Source organism: Pseudophryne corroboree, chromosome 2 (genome assembly GCF_028390025.1).
Source record: "Pseudophryne corroboree isolate aPseCor3 chromosome 2, aPseCor3.hap2, whole genome shotgun sequence".
Taxonomy (NCBI): domain Eukaryota; kingdom Metazoa; phylum Chordata; class Amphibia; order Anura; family Myobatrachidae; genus Pseudophryne; species Pseudophryne corroboree.
The window spans coordinates 1007873152-1007890018 of NC_086445.1; the positions used below are offsets into that span (position 1 = coordinate 1007873152).

Below are 16867 nucleotides of genomic sequence, written 5' to 3' on the forward strand. Positions count from 1 at the left end.
ACTGTAACATAACCCTTATGTAAGCAACAACTATATACAAGCCTTGCAGAAATAGTCCGTACTGGGACGGGCGCCCAGCATCCTCTACAGACTAGTAGAAAAAGATTTACCAGCAGGTTTAAAATCTTATTTTCTCTTACGTCCTAGAGGATGCTGGGGACTCCGTAAGGACCATGGGGATTATACCGAAGCTCCAGACCGGGCGGGAGTGCGCGGATGGCTCTGCAGCACCGATTGAGCAAACATGAGGTCCTCCTCAGCCAGGGTATCAAACTTGTAGAAATTTGCAAAGGTGTTTGAACCCGACCAAGTAGCAGCTCGGCACAGCTGTAGTGCCGAGACCCCTCGGGCAGCCACCCAAGAAGAGCCCACCTTCCTAGTGGAATGGGCCTTTATCAATTTTGGTAACGGCAATCCAGCCGTAGAATGAGCCTGCTGAATCGTGTTACAGATCCAGCGAGCAATAGTCTGCTTCGAAGCAGGAGCACCAACCTTGTCGGCTGCTCCGACACTCGCCTAGCAGAAGCCAAGGCTAACAACATGACCACTTTCCAAGTGAGATATTTTAATTCCACCGTTTTAAGCGGTTCAAACCAGTGAAACTTAAGGAACCGCAACACCACGTTAAGGTCCAAAGGTGCCACTGGAGGTACAAAAGGAGGCTGAATATGCAGCACTCCCTTCACAAAAGTCTGTACTTCTGGGAGAGAAGCCAATTCCTTCTGAAAGAAAATGGATAAGGCCAAAATCTGAACCTTAATGGAGCCTAATTTTAGGCCCAAATTCACTCCAGTTTGTAGGAAGTGAAGGAAACGGCCCAGATGGAATTTCTCTGTAGGAGCATTCCTGGCCTCACACCAAGAAACATATTTCCGCCATATACGGTGATAATGTTTAGCTGTCACGTACTTCCTAGCCTTTATCAGAGTAGGAATGACCTCATCCGGAATGCCTTTTTCCGCTAGGATCCGGCGTTCAACCTCCATGCCGTCAAACGCAGCCGCAGTAAGTCTTGGATCAGACAGGGCCCCTGTTGTAACAGGTTCTGTCTTAGAGGAAGAGGCTACGGATCGTCTGTGAGAATTTCCTGCAGATCCGGATACCAGGCCCTTGGCGGCCAATCTGGAGCAATGAGAATGGTCTGTACTCCTCTTTTTCTTATTATTCTCAACACCTTGGGGATGAGAGGAAGAGGAGGAAACACAGACCGACTGGAACACCCACGGTGTCACCAGGGTGTCCTCTGCCACCGCCTGAGGGTCTCTTGACCTGGCGCAATACCTCTGCAGTTTTTTGTTGAGGCGGCACGCCATCATGTCTATCTGGGGCAGTCCCCACTGACTCGCAATCTGTGCGAAGACTTCCTGATGAAGTCCCCACTCTCCTGGATGTAGATCGTGTCTGCTGAGGAAGTCTGCTTCCCAGTTGTCCACACCTGGAATGAACACAGCTGTCAGTGCGCTTACATGATTTTCCGCCCAGCGAAGAATCCTGGTGGCTTCCGCTATTGCCACTCTGCTCTTTGTGCCGCCTTGGCGGTTTACATGAGCCACTGCGGTGATGTTGTCTGACTGAATCAGAACCGGTAGGTCGCGAAGCAAATTCTCCGCTTAACGAAGGGCGTTGTATATGGCCCTCAGCTCGTTGATGTGAAGACAAGCCTCCTGGCTTGACCAGAGACCTTGGAAGTTTCTTCCCTGTGTGACTGCTCCCCAACCTCGGAGGCTCGCGTCCGTGGTTACCAGAATCCAGTCTTGAATGCCGAACCTGCGACCCTCTAGAAGGTGAGCACTCTGCAGCCACCACAGGAGAGATACCCTGGCCTTGGGAGACAGGGTGATCATCTGATGAATCTGTAGATGTGACCCGGACCACTTGTCCAGTAGGTCCCATTGGAAAGTCCTAGCATGGAACCTGCCGAAGGGAATGGCCTCGTAAGATGCCACCATCTTCCCCAGGACTCGAGTGCAGTGATGCACTGACACCCTTTTTGGCTTCAATAGGTCCCTGACCAGAGTCATTAGTTCCTGGGCCTTTGACTCGAGTGCAGTGATGCACGGACACCCTTTTTGGCTTCAATAGGTCCCTGACCAGAGTCATTAGTTCCTGGGCCTTTTCTATCGGAAGACAACCCCTTTTCTGGTCCGTATCCAGAATCATGCCTAAGAAGGTCAAACGAGTCGTTGGCACCAACTGTGACTTCGGGATATTGAGAATCCAGCCGTGGTGTTGTAACACCTTCAGTGAAAGTGATACGCTGCTCAACAACTGCTCTCGTGATCTCGCTTTTATGAGGAGATTGTCCAAGTACGGGATAATTGTGACACCCTGCTTGCGCAGGAGCACCATCATTTCCGCCATTACCTTGGTGAAAATCCTCGGGGCCGTGGAAAGCCCAAACGGCAACGTCTGAAATTGGTAATGACAATCCTGTACCGCAAATCTCAGGTATGCCTGATGAGGTGGATATATGGGAACATGAAGGTATGCATCCTTTATGTCCAGGGATACCATAAAATCCCCCCCTTCTAGGCTGGCGATGACCGCTCTGAGCGATTCCATCTTGAACTTGAACCTTTTCAAGTACTGGTTTAAGGATTTTAAATTTCAAATGGGTCTGACCGAACCGTCCGATTTCGGGACTACAAACAGGGTTGAATAATACCCCCTCCCTTGTTGCAGCAGGGGAACTTTGACCACCACTTGTTGAAGACACAATTTTTGAATTGCATTTAAAACTATCCCCCTCTCTGGGGGAGAAGCTGGTAGGGCCAATTTTAAAAAGCGGCGAGGAGGCACCTCTTCGATTTCCAGCTTGTAACCCTGGGAAACAATTTCTATTGCCCATGGATCCACCTGTATGTGAACCCAGATGTGGCTGAAAAGTCGAAGACGTGCCCCCACCGGGGCGGACTCCCTCAGCGGAGCCCCAGCGTCATGCGGTGGATTTTGTAGAGGCCGGGGAGGACTTCTGCTCCTGGGAACTAGCTGTGGTTGGCAGCTTTTTCCCCCTGCCCTTACCTTTGGCAAGAAAGGACGATCCCCGTACTCTCTTGTTTCTATGTGACCGAAAGGACTGCATCTGATAATGTGGCGCTTTCTTAGGCTGTGACGAAATATAAGGCAAAAAAATTGATTTACCTGCCATAGCTGTGGAAACTAGGTCCGAGAGACCTTCCCCAAACAATTTCTCACTCTTGTAAGGTAAAACCTCCATATGCCTCTTCGAGTCGGCATCACCCGTCCATTGTCGGGTCCATAGGACTCGTCTAGCAGAAATCGCCATAGCGTTGACTCTAGAACCCAGTAGGCCAATGTCTCTTTGAGCATCTCTCATATATAAGACAGCATCTTTAATATGACCCAGGGTCAATAAAATGGTATCCTTATCCAGGGTCTCAATTTCCGCCAATAAGGTATCTGTCCACGCTGCTACAGCGCTACAAACCCAAGCCGACGCTATCGCCGGTCTGAGTAAGGTACCGGAGTGTATGTAAACCAGGGACGTGCAGTCAGGGGAGGCAGTGCCTCCCCTGTCATTAATGATTAAAATAATACAAAGAAGATACTTATGACACATATTCTGTCATAAGTATCTTCGTTATATTATTCTAATAATTTTAATACATTTAAATAGTTTAGGAGGCACTGATAACAGTGCCTCCCGTTGACAACAGGAATGGGGATAAGGCGGGGGGCGGGATCAAGCACAGGGCTGTAAAACAGCCCATTGAAAAAAGTTGAGAAAGCGGCACTTGTGAAAGTGCCTCGTTGACAGGGACAGATGTGATTGGACAGCGGATCCAGCGCTGGATCCGCTAGTCCAATCACTTACATGCGGCGGCATCTGTGATCACCTCTCTCTCCAGTGTCCACATTCCCCCCTGTCTCCGCGCTGCTGGTGGTGGGTGACCGGCGGTACTGGTGGTGGTGGGTGCCCGACGCCGACGGTGCTGCTGGTGGTGGGTGCCTGACGGAGGAGATCATCGCGCCGCTCAACTGTGCTCCAGATCACCGCACGGGAAATCACAGAGCGGCTGCTGCTGGGGTCAGGCACTGACCCCAGCAGCAGCCGCTCGGTGACTTCCTACGTTAAGCCGCCGGCCACAGCCTTGTGCAGCTGTGCGGTGATCTGAAGCAGCAGTTCAGCGGCTCTGTGATCTTCTCCATTACCCCGCCGGGGGTCAGAGCCAAGTGATTCGGGTGGCGTACTCTCCCTTCCTCCTCTGCCCTCTCCCAAGCAGCAGGCTCCACAGCAGCACCAGCGCTTCTGCATGGGGAACATGGACGCAGGTGAGGGGGAGGAGGTCATAGAGTGAATGAAATTAATGTGGGCAAGGGGGCAGCTCGCACCCATATCAGAAACCCTTATGGGTGACAGTGTTGCAGGGAGCTGCAATGGTGGATTCAGGGTGGTCAGGGTTGATGGGGTGGGGGGGGGTGGGGACGACACCAAGGCACTTGCCCCCCCTCCCTGTCATTTTCAGGGCATTTTTATTTTAACTGTCATTCTTGTCTTGTTTCTGTAGAAGGTGGCTCTACCTGTCCTACTGTGTAAATGGAAGTTCTGCCTGCCGTAATGTGTAAAAAAGGGCACGCTGTCTGCCGTAATGTGTAAAAAAGGGCTCTGTCTGCCACAATGTGTAAAAAGGGGGACGCTGTCTGCAGTAATGTGTAAAAAGGGGGACGCTGTCTGCCGTAATGTGTAAAAAGGGGATGCTGTCTGCCGTAATGTGTAAGAAGGGGGACGCTGTCTACCGTAATGTGTAAAAAGTGGGATGCTGTCCACCGTAATGTGTAAAAAGGGGGACGCTGTCTTCCGTAATGTGTACAAAGGGGACGCTGTCTGCCGTAGTGTGTAAAAAGGGGACGCTGTATGCCATAATGTGTAAAAAGAGGGACGCTGTCTGCCGTAATGTGTAAAAAGGGGATGCTGTCTGCCATAAAGTGTAAAAAGGGATGCTGTCTGCCGTAATGTGTAAAAAGGGGACGCTGTCTGCCATAATGTGTAAAAAGAGGATGGCGTCTGCCGTAATGTGTAAAAAGGGGGACGCTGTCTGCCGTAATGTGTAAAAAGGGGGACACTGTCTGCCGTAATGTGTAAAAAGGGGATGCTGTCTGCCGTAATGTGTAAAAAGGGGACGCTGTCTGCCGTAATGTGTAAAACGAGGGACGCTGTCTGCCGTAATGTGTAAAAAGGGGGACTCTACCTAGTTTAGTGTCGCTACTGTGCTGCATAATTTGAATAATGGAGACTACTGTGCACCGTAATATGAATTGGTATTAATCTGTTGTCACACCCCTATATTTTAGGTGCGCACTGGCCCTATTTTAAATGAGGGGGGCACCGATGCTGTTTCTTACACATAGCACTAAAATGTCTAGTTACGGTACTGGGATACATAGCCGTTGCAACGGAGCTCATGTCTTTGTCTCCCCCCCCACAGTCTCCCTCTCCTATTTGTGTCCTCTGACTCGGGCTGCCGACACCCAATTAAACCATTGTAAAAAGTAAAAATGGAATGGGAGAGGGATCACTGATGGGCTGGAGGAAGGATGTCAGCTGCTGCATGTGCGGGGATGTTGGTTCCGCATAGTCCCAGAAACATTTTATGACCAGTTGCTTTGAGCTGCAGCTGGTACTCACTCAGCTGCTCATGTAACGCAACAGCTCCTCCGCCTCCGGTCTCCCCCTCAGGCGAGGCTGCATTTTTATCCCATTCATAATGCAGGGGGGGTTGGACCAGATTGTGGTTTAAGGGGCCCCCCTGCACCCCATCTCCATCAATACCATTGACAATCAACGGCCCCCAACCCCACCAATAAAACTTACAATCCCTGCAACCGTACCAATAAGATTGGCAAATCCCCTTATTTGCTTCAGTGTGGTGGACTCCAATATGTGAAGGCTCCTGGGAGCCCACTTTATCCACCCCCTGTCCTATAATCTGGCCCAGAGGACGGGGCTTCACTTGGTGCCTCCCCAGCTATTGACCTCACCGCACGTCACTGATGTAAACGGACTTCAAAGTAGCCTCCTGCTCGCGATCAGCAGGATCCCTGAGGGTTGCCGTATCTTAGGATGGCAGTGCTACCTTTTTGGATAAGCGTGTCAACGCCTTGTCCACCCTTGGGGAGGATTCCCACCATATCCTGTCCTTAGTCGGGAAAGGATACGCCATAAGAATCCTTTTGGGAATATGTAGTTTCTTGTCTGGAGATTCCCAAGCCTTTTCAAATAACTCATTCAGCTCATGAGATGGGGGAAAGGTTACCTCAGGTTTCTTTTCCGTAAACATGTGTACCCTCTTGTCAGGGATAGAGGGGTCATCTGTGATATGCAACACATCCTTTATTGCAATAATCATATATTATATCGTAGTCGACACTGGAGTCAGAATCAGAGTCGGTATTAGTGTCTACTATTTGGGATAGTGGGCGCTTTTGAGACCCCGAAGGTCCCTGCGACATAAGGGCAGGCAGGACTTGACACCCTGTACACTCCCTGGACTCTACATTAGCACTTAAAACATTCCACATATCCAACCAGTCAGGTGTCGGTGTTGCCAACGGAGACACCACAGTCATTTTCTCCACCTCCTCTCTAGGAGAGCCTTCTATCTCAGACATGCCGACACACGCGTACCGACACACCACACACTCAGGGAATCCTCTTATCTGAAGACAGTTCCCCCCACAAGGCCCTTTGGAGAGACAGAGAGTATGCCAGCACACACCCAGCGCCAATTTGACCCAGGGGAAAAAAAATATATATCTTTTTTACCCAGATAGCGCTATTTATATATATATATATATATATATATATATATATATATATATATATATATATATATATATATATATATATATATCTGCGCCGAATTATGTATGTGCCCCCCCCTTCTTTTCAACCCTCTTTCACCGTGTTCAGCAGGGGAGAGTCCGGGGAGCTTCCTCTCAGCGGTGTGCTGTGGAGAAAATGGCGCTGGTGAGTGCTGAAGAACATGCTCCGCCCCCTCAGCGGCGGGCTTCGGTCCCGCTGAAATCATTCAAAAAAACTGGCGGGGGATCTCTTATATACAGTGGAGAGCTGTATATATATCTTTTAGCCAGATCGAAGGTTTAATTTGCTGCCCAGAGCGCCCCCCCTGCGCCCTGCACCCTTACAGTGCCTGCCGTGTGTGTGTTGTGTGGGAGCAATGGCGTGCAGCTTTACTGCTGCACGTTACCTCAGTGAAGATCTGAAGTCTTCTGCCACCTTTGAAGTCTATCTTCTCATACTCACCCGGCTTCTATCTTCCGGCTCTGTGAGGACGGCGGCGCGGCTTCGGGACGAACGGCGAGGGTGAGACCTGCGTTCAGTTCCCTCTGGAGCTAATGGTGTCCAGTAGCCTAAGAAGCAGAGCCTAGCATTAAAGAAGGTCTGCTTCTCTCCCCTCAGTCCCTCGATGCAGGGAGTCTGTTGCCAGCAGGCTCACTGAAAATAAAAAACCTAACAAAATTTATTTCTTTCAGGAAACTCAGGAGAGCTCCCTGTAATGCACCCAGTCTCCTCTGGGCACAGTATCAAACTGAGGTCTGGAGAAGGGGCATAGAGGGAGGAGCCAGTGCACACCCATACCTAAAGTTCTTTTTAGTGCCCATGTCTCCTGCGGAGCCCGTCTATCCCCATGGTCCTTACGGAGTCCCCAGCATCCTCTAGGACGTAAGAGAAAATGGTGCTGGTTAGTGCTGGAGGATCAAGCTCCGCCCCCTCGACGGCGGGCTTCAGTCCCGCTCTTTTTCTTTAAACTGGCAGGGGATTTATTATATACTGCCTCTGCAGTATCTATATAACTGCCAGACTTATTTGAGGTAAAAATTGCTGCCCAGGGAGCCCCCCCTGCACCCTTGCTGTGCCTGTGTGTGTTGTGGGAGCAATGGCGCGCAGCGCGACCGCTGCGCGGTACCTCCTGAAGATCTGAAGTCTTCTGCCGCCTTTGAAGTCTTCTTGCTTCTTACACTTACCCGGCTTCTATCTTCCGGCTCTGTGAGGACGACGGCGGCGCGGCACTGGGTTGAACAGCAAGGACGACACCTGTGTTCCGACCCTCTGGAGCTAATGGTGTCCAGTAGCCTAAGAAGCAGAGCCCATCAGTCCAGGAAAGTGGGTCTGCTTCTCTCCCCTCAGTCCCACGAAGCAGGGAGCCTGTTGCCAACAGTGCTCCCTGAAAATAAAAAACCTAACAAAAGTCTTTTCAGAGAAACTCAGTAGAGCTCCCCTGCAGTGCATCCAGTCTCCTCTGGGCACAGGATCTAACTGAGGTCTGGAGGAGGGGCATAGAGGGAGGAGCCAGTTCACACCCATCTGAAGTCTTAAAGTGCCCATGTCTCCTGCGGAGCCCGTCTATACCCCATGGTCCTTACGGAGTCCCCAGCATCCTCTAGGACGTAAGAGAAATACACAATAAGTAGATCTTGTGAAACACCTATATTAAGTAATAATCCTGACTCACTTAGTCTCCTCAGGTTACAGAATATAGGGATAGCAATCTGAGTGAGATACACGAAATGGAGGACACAGCAGCTATATGCACACACAGTCACATTGTACAATGCAGAGATTATGATATGCAATAAAACTGCACTGGACTAGCAATACAGAGTAATACTAAGTATAGCTATACACTCAATAGATAACAATGCACAGTAAAGACTGGATGTATATCACAGGGTACTTGTACAAATAACCCTGACTAAATGCACTTTTTCTTAACTAACACTGTCAGACATGTAGAACACTCAAGTGTCCTGTAAAACGCATAGCGTTGACATGCAGGCGGCTTTACAGAGGAGGATTTTCCAAAACAGTCCCAGGATCAACTCAGCTTGACCTAATGGCGCCCAAACGCTGACAGGGAGTGAGGGAGAGAGAGATATGCAGCTCCAGGTTGGGAACATTTACTCTAAATGGCACCCTGGGGCTGGGGGAGGGGCTACAGGTCAGAGCCTTATCCCCTTGCTGGACTTCACCACCGGGTACTGTGGGCCCTAGTAAATGGATTTTTGAGAGAATCAGATCTGTGCCCTTGCCCTGGTGGTCTAGTGGGGTCCCTGTACTGCCACAGTGTCCACGCCAACGCGCGCGGCCCGCCTCCCACCGGCCGCGCCGGATCGCGATTTCCAGCGGGTTCTGCCTGGGGAACCCACTTACCTCCTCCCTGAGTGCGACCACGCGATCCTGGAGAGCTGCCGTGGTGTGTGCGCCTGACTGAAGAAAACCGGAGCCTCCGCTGTAAGTACCCGGCAACAAGGGCGCGGGAGTATATAGCGCCGCTGGGGGAGGTGATGGAGCTGCAGGAGATGTCTGACTGACATCTAACACTCACAGTGTCTCTGCTGCAGCCCTTGAAGTCTTCATTTTTCACATAAAAAAGCTCTTCTGAGGGCTGCTGGAGCAGCCCACCTGTTGTATGCCTGTACTGCATGGCACCAACTACAAAACTGAGATCCTGTGCACGGAGGCGGGTTTATAGAGGCGGCAGTGCTATGCACTCTGGGAACAGTCCAAGCTTTTAGCCTGTTGGTGCCTCGGATCAAGATCCTACTCTACACCCCAATGTCATTCCCTGTGGAGCCCAGTGTACCTCGCAGCTGAAGTCTCTTTTTGGAGACCGTCTGGGAAGCACAAACAGTGGGTGACTTTGACGACCCCATGGTTCTCCTTAGACCCTCAACTGACCTGGCCAAATTTAGAGCCCAATCTGGTTCGGGCAGTGGAGCCTGGGACCTGAAAACTTCTCGCTTCACGAGAAGCAGCCAGTTCCGCTGACAAAACAGACATGACCCCAGTCAGTTGAGATCACCAAGGAGTGAGGTCCTGTACACTAGCAGGATTTTCCACTGGGGTTGCAGATTCACAGTTATCACAGTATAAAGCACCCTCACTCTGTTGTGTGAATTTTGCTGAGCACTTCTTGCAGGCATAAAGCTTCTGTGAAGCTTTAGAAGTATTGCCCCTGCTAGTCATACTGTAAATGTCAGAGACGTACACACACACAGATATAAAGAGAAATAGAAACTTAGAGAAGGGGAGCACAAGTGAAAGAACCAGTCACAGTATATTTGTGACTAATCATTGCCCTTCTCTGTGCCCCCAGTAACCACTCTACCAGTCGTCCGCCGCTTGTGAGGAAACGTCTGCCACCTGATGGAGCGCTTCCCTGCTGCAGGAGGCGCCTGTTATGGCGCTGTGTAGTGTAATGGCGCTGATCAGTAATGGCGCTGAGGAGACGTACGTTTACTAGCCAGGAAAGATTATTTGCCCGGAGCGTAGCTCCGCCCCCAGCCAATCGTGCCTAATTTTAACCTGCACAGTGTAAAATAACTAAGTAGTGGCGGGTGCTGAAGTACCGCTGTGGCTATAGGACGGCTCCGTACTCAGCTGGGAGAAAGTGCCCTACAGGAAGCTGCATGATCCAGAGCCTCTGCTAGTCAGAGCTCCGGTTTATACTCACCCTCCTGTCTTGCTAGCCGGCTAGGCACAGGCTGTGGGGATCTGACAGACACTGCACGCAGCGCCACTGGAATTATCCCTGGAACGGATGTCCCTGTAGCTGGGCGCTCAGGCTGCTGTTTAAGAATACAGTGCCACAGTCCCACCGGTAGTTCACACGGAGCAGACAGACAGGGGCAGTAGGCTGTCTGTCTGTCCTCAGCTTCTTTTTAGAAACTTCTCTGGAGAAACCCAGAGAGAGGACCGGCTCCCTCTGTCACATTTTTCAAACTGGTCTGTAGGGAGGGCATAGAGGGGAGGAGCCAGTCACAATTCTAAAGAATTTAAAGTGCTGGCTCCACTTAGCCACCATCTATACCCCACCATAAAGACCTTCCAGTGTCCCCTAGTGGATAAAGGAGAAATAAAATATATATGTCCCTATTTTACATACACTACTGCAGTCATTTTACTCATTCCCATTTTAAACTTCAACAAAGTGGAGACCTGGGACAAAGGCTGAATATCATACAACATGTAGATTGTTTCCACTGATATTACAAAGGACAGTTCATGGTCTCTAAAACTGTGCAATTCTCATTCTATCAGCATCACCCCCTCCCCCCCCCCCCCACCACCATCAAAAAAAAACCTATAAGCTGTGAGATGCCCCTTCTTCGGAGACGTAATGGGTATAACTACTTACCTTGTGTTCATTTAACTCTTCAATCAGCATCTATGGGGAGAGAACAAGAGATATTCCATTTAATGAATCCATTGTGCCAGCATTACCGACGTGTAACACTGAACTGTGGGATAACAATTTATCTATCATTTATCTTATCTGCTGATTCTTGTACAAGTGCTCAGTCTTCTCATTTCAGTTAATTATGCCACAGAACCATCCATTTAAAAAGAGAGTTTCCCAGTAAAGTTAGCGCCAGTGTTCACAGAAGAAAGAAGGTGTAGAGTTACACTGTGTAACCTATACCCCTAACAGTAGAAGTGAGAGGAGACAAACGTTGCTTTTACTGCTTGTGCATACTGTACTATTGTATATAGGGTGGTATTCAGTATGCTGGCTGTTGGGTTCCCGGTGCTCAGTATACCGGCGCCGGAATCCCAAAACTCGGCATACAGACAACTAATCTCCCTCTTGGGGGTCCACGGCCCCCCTGGAGGGAGAATAAATAGTGTGGCACGCTACCGTGCCCGCAGCGTGGCGAGCCCGCAAAGGGCTTATTTGCACTCGCCAAGCTGTCGGTATGCCGGCACCGGTATGCTGGCCGCCGGAATACCATACTACACCCGGTATATGTATAGGCTAGTAATGGCATTTCCAGCAGTAAGCCCAGAACCTACATTTCTGGTAATATTCATGACAGGGTTACAAGGACTTAATCGTTTAAGAACTGGGCACATGAGCTACACAGGCTTCATGGCAATTGGCACAGATGTGTGTAGTACTCATAGAAAGTAACACATGCAGGCATGCAACCTATGTACGTCAAATCAGTCTGGCTTTAAATAGCTAAACTGGAAACCCTAATCATGTGGGAAAAAAATCCTCCTCCTCCCACTTGCAGGACAACTGCACACCTGGAAATTGCGGATTTCCAAAGGCACCGTAGTGGGCAAATGCTTAATAAGTAATAGGGTCCAGGGTTTAGCACCTCAGCTCCTCCGTAGTAAGTTTGGTTCTAGAAGGGGAGTGCAATTCACCTACTGTATATATTTTTTTTAATGTTATGATTTCATATGCATTTTATCAGCGTGGTTAAAAGGTTTTAATACTTACACACTTTTCATTTGATTACGCTGAACATTAGTTAGTATGCACTACAGGGGGCACAAACCTATTTGCCACTTATGCGCTACAGTGAGTGTTATACGTGGGATGCAAAAAATAGATTTTAATACCTACCGGTAAATCCTTTTCTCTTAGTCCGTAGAGGATGCTGGGGACCCCAAAAGGACCATGGGGTATAGACGGGATCCGCAGGAAACATGGGCACACTATAAGACTTTTAATGGGTGTGAACTGGCTCCTCCCTCTATGCCCCTCCTCCAGACCTCAGTTATAGGAACTGTGCCCAGAGGAGACGAACATTTAGAGGAAAAGGATTTTGTTAAACTAAGGGTGAGATACATACCAGCTCACACCACACCACACCGTACAACATGGCATTTAATTAAACCCAGTTAACAGTGTGAACTAAAACAGATCAGCAACAGCCTGACCCTTACCAAACACAACCTTCGTGTAACTTAAGCAATAACTATATACAAGTACTGCAGACAGACTCACCACTGGGACGGGCGCCCAGCATCCTATACGGACTAAGAGAAAAGGATTTACCGGTAGGTATTAAAATCCTATTTTCTCCTTCGTCCTAGAGGATGCTGGGGATCCAAAAGGACCATGGGGTTTATACCAAAGCTCCAAAACGGGCGGGAGAGCGCGGATGACTCTGCAGCACCGATTGAGCAAACATGAGGTCCTCATCAGCCAGGGTATCAAACTTGTAGAACTTTGCAAAAGTGTTTGAACCCGACCAAGTAGCTGCTCGGCAAAGCTGTAACGCCGAGACCCCTCGGGCAGCCGCCCAAGTAGAGCCCACCTTCCTAGTGGAATGGGCTTTCACAGATTTCGGTAACGGCAATCCAGACGTAGAATGAGCCTGCTGAATCGTATTACAGATCCAGCGTGCAATCGTCTGCTTAGAAGCAGGAGCGCTAACCTTGTTGGCCGCATATAGGACAAACAGCGCCTCTGTTTTTCTCATCCGAGCCGTTCTGGCTACATAAATTTTCAAAGCTCTGACCACATCAAGAGACTTTGAATCAGCCAAGGCTTCAGTAGCCACAGGCACCACAATAGGTTGGTTCATATGAAACGAAGAAACCCCCTTCGGTAGAAAATGTTGACGAGTTCTCAACTCCGCTCTATCCTCATGGAAGATTAGATAGGGGCTTTTGTAAGACAAAGCCGCCAATTCGGACACCCGCCTTGCGGACGCCAAGACCAATAGCATGACCACTTTCCAAGTGAGAAATTTCAACTCAACCGTTTGTAAAGGTTTAAACCAATGTGACGTAAGGAACTGTAACACCACGTTAAGGTCCCATGGAGCCACTGGGGGCACAAATGGAGGTTGTATGTGTAGTACGCCTTTCACGAACGTCTGAACTTCAGGAAGCGAGGCCAATTCCCTTTGAAAGAAAATTGATAAGGCCGAAACCTGCACTTTAATGGAGCCTAACTTCCGGCCCGCATCCACACCTGCTTGCAAAAAATGGAGAAACCGCCCCAGGTGAAACTCTTCCATAGGAGCTTTCTTGGATTCACACCAAGACACAGATTTTCTCCAGATACGGTGATAATGCTTCGCCGTTACCTCCTTTCTAGCCTTCAGTAGGGTGGGGATGACTTCCCCGGGAATACCCTTCCTAGCTAGGATTTGGCGTTCAACCGCCATGCCGTCAAACGCAACCGCGGTAAGTCCTGGAACACGCACGGTCCTTGCTGTAACAGATCCTCTCTTAGAGGAAGAGGCCAAGGATCTCCTGTGAGTAATTCCTGAAGATCCGGATACCAGGCCCTCCGAGGCCAATCTGGAACAACGAGTATCGCCTGAACCCTTGTTCTTCTCACGATCCTTAACACCTTTGGGATGAGTGGAAGTGGAGGGAACACATAGACCGACTGAAACACCCACGGTGTCACCACAGCGTCCACTGCTACTGCTTGAGGGTCCCTCGACCTGGAACAATATGTCTGAAGCTTCTTGTTGAGGCGAGACGCCATCATGTCTATTTGAGGAAGTCCCCAACGACTTGTCACTTTTGCAAAGACCTCTTGATGAAGACCCCACTCTCCTGGATGGAGATCGTGTCTGCTGAGGAAGTCTGCTTCCCAGTTGTCCACGCCTGGAATGAAGACCGCTGACAGGGCGCTGCATGTTTTTCCGCCCAGCGAAGGATCTTGGTGGCCTCCGCCATCGCCGCTCTGCTCTTTGTTCTGCCCTCGCGGTTTATGTGCGCCACGGCTGTTATGTTGTTCGACTGAATCAGGACAGGCAGGTCGCAAAGAAGATGTTCCGCTTGTAGCAGGCCGTTGTAGATGGCCCTTAATTCCAGAATGTTTATGTGCAGACAAGCTTCCTGGCTTGACCATTTTCCCTGAAAAAATTTTCCCTGTGTGATTGCTCCCCAACCTCGGAGACTCGCGTCCGTGGTCACCAGCATCCAATCTTGGATGCCGAACCTGCGACCCTCTAGAAGGTGAGAACTTTGGAGCCACCGCAGGAGAGAAACCCTGGTCCTGGGGGACAGAGTTATTTTCCGGTGCATCTGCAGATGGGACCCTGACCACTTGTCCAGTAAGTCCCACTGAAACGTTCTTGCATGGAACCTGCCAAACGGAATGGCCTCGTAGGCCGCCACCATTTTCCCCAGCACTCGAGTGCATTGATGAATCGACTCTCTTGGCGGTTTCAGAAGTTCCTTGACCATGTTCTGGATTTCCTGAGCTTTTTCCAACGGGAGAAAAATCCTCTGCAGTTCCGTGTACAGAATCATGCCCAAAAACGACAACCGAGTTGTCGGAATCAACTGCGACTTTGGCAAATTCAGGAGCCAGCCATGTTGTTGCGGCACCCGCAGTGAGAGCGCAACGTTTTTTAGTAACAGCTCCTGTGATCTTGCCTTTATCAGGAGATTGTCCAAGTACGGGATAATTGTGACCCCTTGATTGCGCAGGAGCACCATCATTTCCGCCATTACCTTTGTGAAAATCCTCGGGGCCGTGGAAAGACCAAACGGCAACGTCTGAAATTGGTAGTGACAATCCTGCACAGTGAACCTCAGGTATGCCTGATGAGGAGGATAAATGGGGACATGTAGGTAAGCATCCTTTATGTCTACTGACACCATAAAATCCCCCCTCCAGACTGGAGATCACCGCTCGGAGAGATTCCATCTTGAATTTGAAACTTTTCAAATACACATTGAGGGATTTTAAATTCAGAATCGGTCTGACTGAGCCGTCCGGCTTCGGGACCACGAACAGGCTTGAATAAAACCCTTCTCCCCGTTGTGACGGGGGAACTTTCGACAATGACTCGCTGCTGACACAGCTTTTGTATCGCCGTACACACTACCTCTCTTTCCGGAAGAGAAGCTGGCAAGGCCGATTTGAAAAATTGGCGTGGAGGCACGTCTTGAAACTCCAGCTTGTATCTTTGGGTCACAATTTCCAGCACCCAAGGATCCAGGCCCGAGAGAACCCAGACCTGACTGAAGAGTTGAAGACTCGCTCCCACCGGTGCGGACTCCTGCAGGGGAGCCCCAGCGTCATGCGGTGGATTTGGTAGAAGCCGGGGAGGACTTCTGCTCCTGGGAGCCTGCCACAGCCGGCAATCTTTTTCCTCTACCCTTAACTCTTGCCGCAAGGAAAGATGACCCACGTCCTTTCCGGAATTTCTGCGACCGAAAGGACTGCATCTGATATGAGGGCGTTTTCTTTTGCTGTGGAGGAGCAAAAGGCAGAAAAGAGGACTTACCCACGGTAGCTGTAGAAACCAGGTCCGCGAGGCCTTCACCAAACAAAACTCCACCCTTGTAGGGGAGAGCCTCCATAGCCTTCTTAGAATCAGCATCACCATTCCACTGATGAGTCCACAGCGCCCTTCTAGCCGAGACCGCCATGGCATTGGCCCTTGATTCCAAAAGGCCAATATCTCTCGCCGTCTCTTTTAGATAGACTGCAGCGTCCCTGATATGACCCAGTGTCAAAAGCACGCTATCCCGATCCAGGGTGTCTATATCCGATGACAAGTTATCTGCCCACTTTTCAATCGCGTTACTCACCCACGCCGAAGCCACAGCCGGCCTCAGCAGTGTACCTGTCGTGACATAAATAGATTTCAATGTAGCTTCCTGCCTCCGATCAGCAGGATCTTTAAGGGTCGCCATTTCAGGAGACGGTAGCGCCACTTTCTTGGACAATCGCACTAGAGCTTTGTCTACCGTGGGTGTTGCCTCCCACCCAACCCTATCCTGAGATGGAAACGGGTATGCCATAGCAATTCTCCTGGTAAATTGTGCCATCTTTTGTCTGGCGTTTCCCAGGCTTTTTCAAAAAGCGCATTCAGTTCATGAGAGGGAGGAAACGTTACCTCCGGTTTTTTGCCCTTATACATACAGACCCGTCTCAGGGACAGCGGGGTTTTCCGTAATATGCAACACGTCTTTATAGCCACAATCATGTACTGAATACTCTTAGCCACATTAGGATGCAACTTTGCATCATTATAGTAGACACTGGAGTCAGAATCCGTGTCGGTATCAGTGTCTGCTACCTGGGTAAATGAACGTATTTGGGACCCCGAG

At 49.9% G+C, this 16867-nt stretch overlaps 1 protein-coding gene across 2 annotated transcripts in view; it reads right to left on the minus strand.

Moving 5' to 3' along the window:
• Nucleotides 1–16867, minus strand: part of BRWD1 (bromodomain and WD repeat domain containing 1) — a 403503-nt gene that overhangs the window by 295699 nt on the left and 90937 nt on the right. For both annotated transcript variants that reach the window (XM_063956583.1, XM_063956584.1), the window contains exon 3: nt 11181–11210. In XM_063956583.1, the coding sequence (XP_063812653.1) occupies nt 11181–11210 (30 nt within the window). The remainder of the gene's footprint in view (nt 1–11180; nt 11211–16867) is intronic.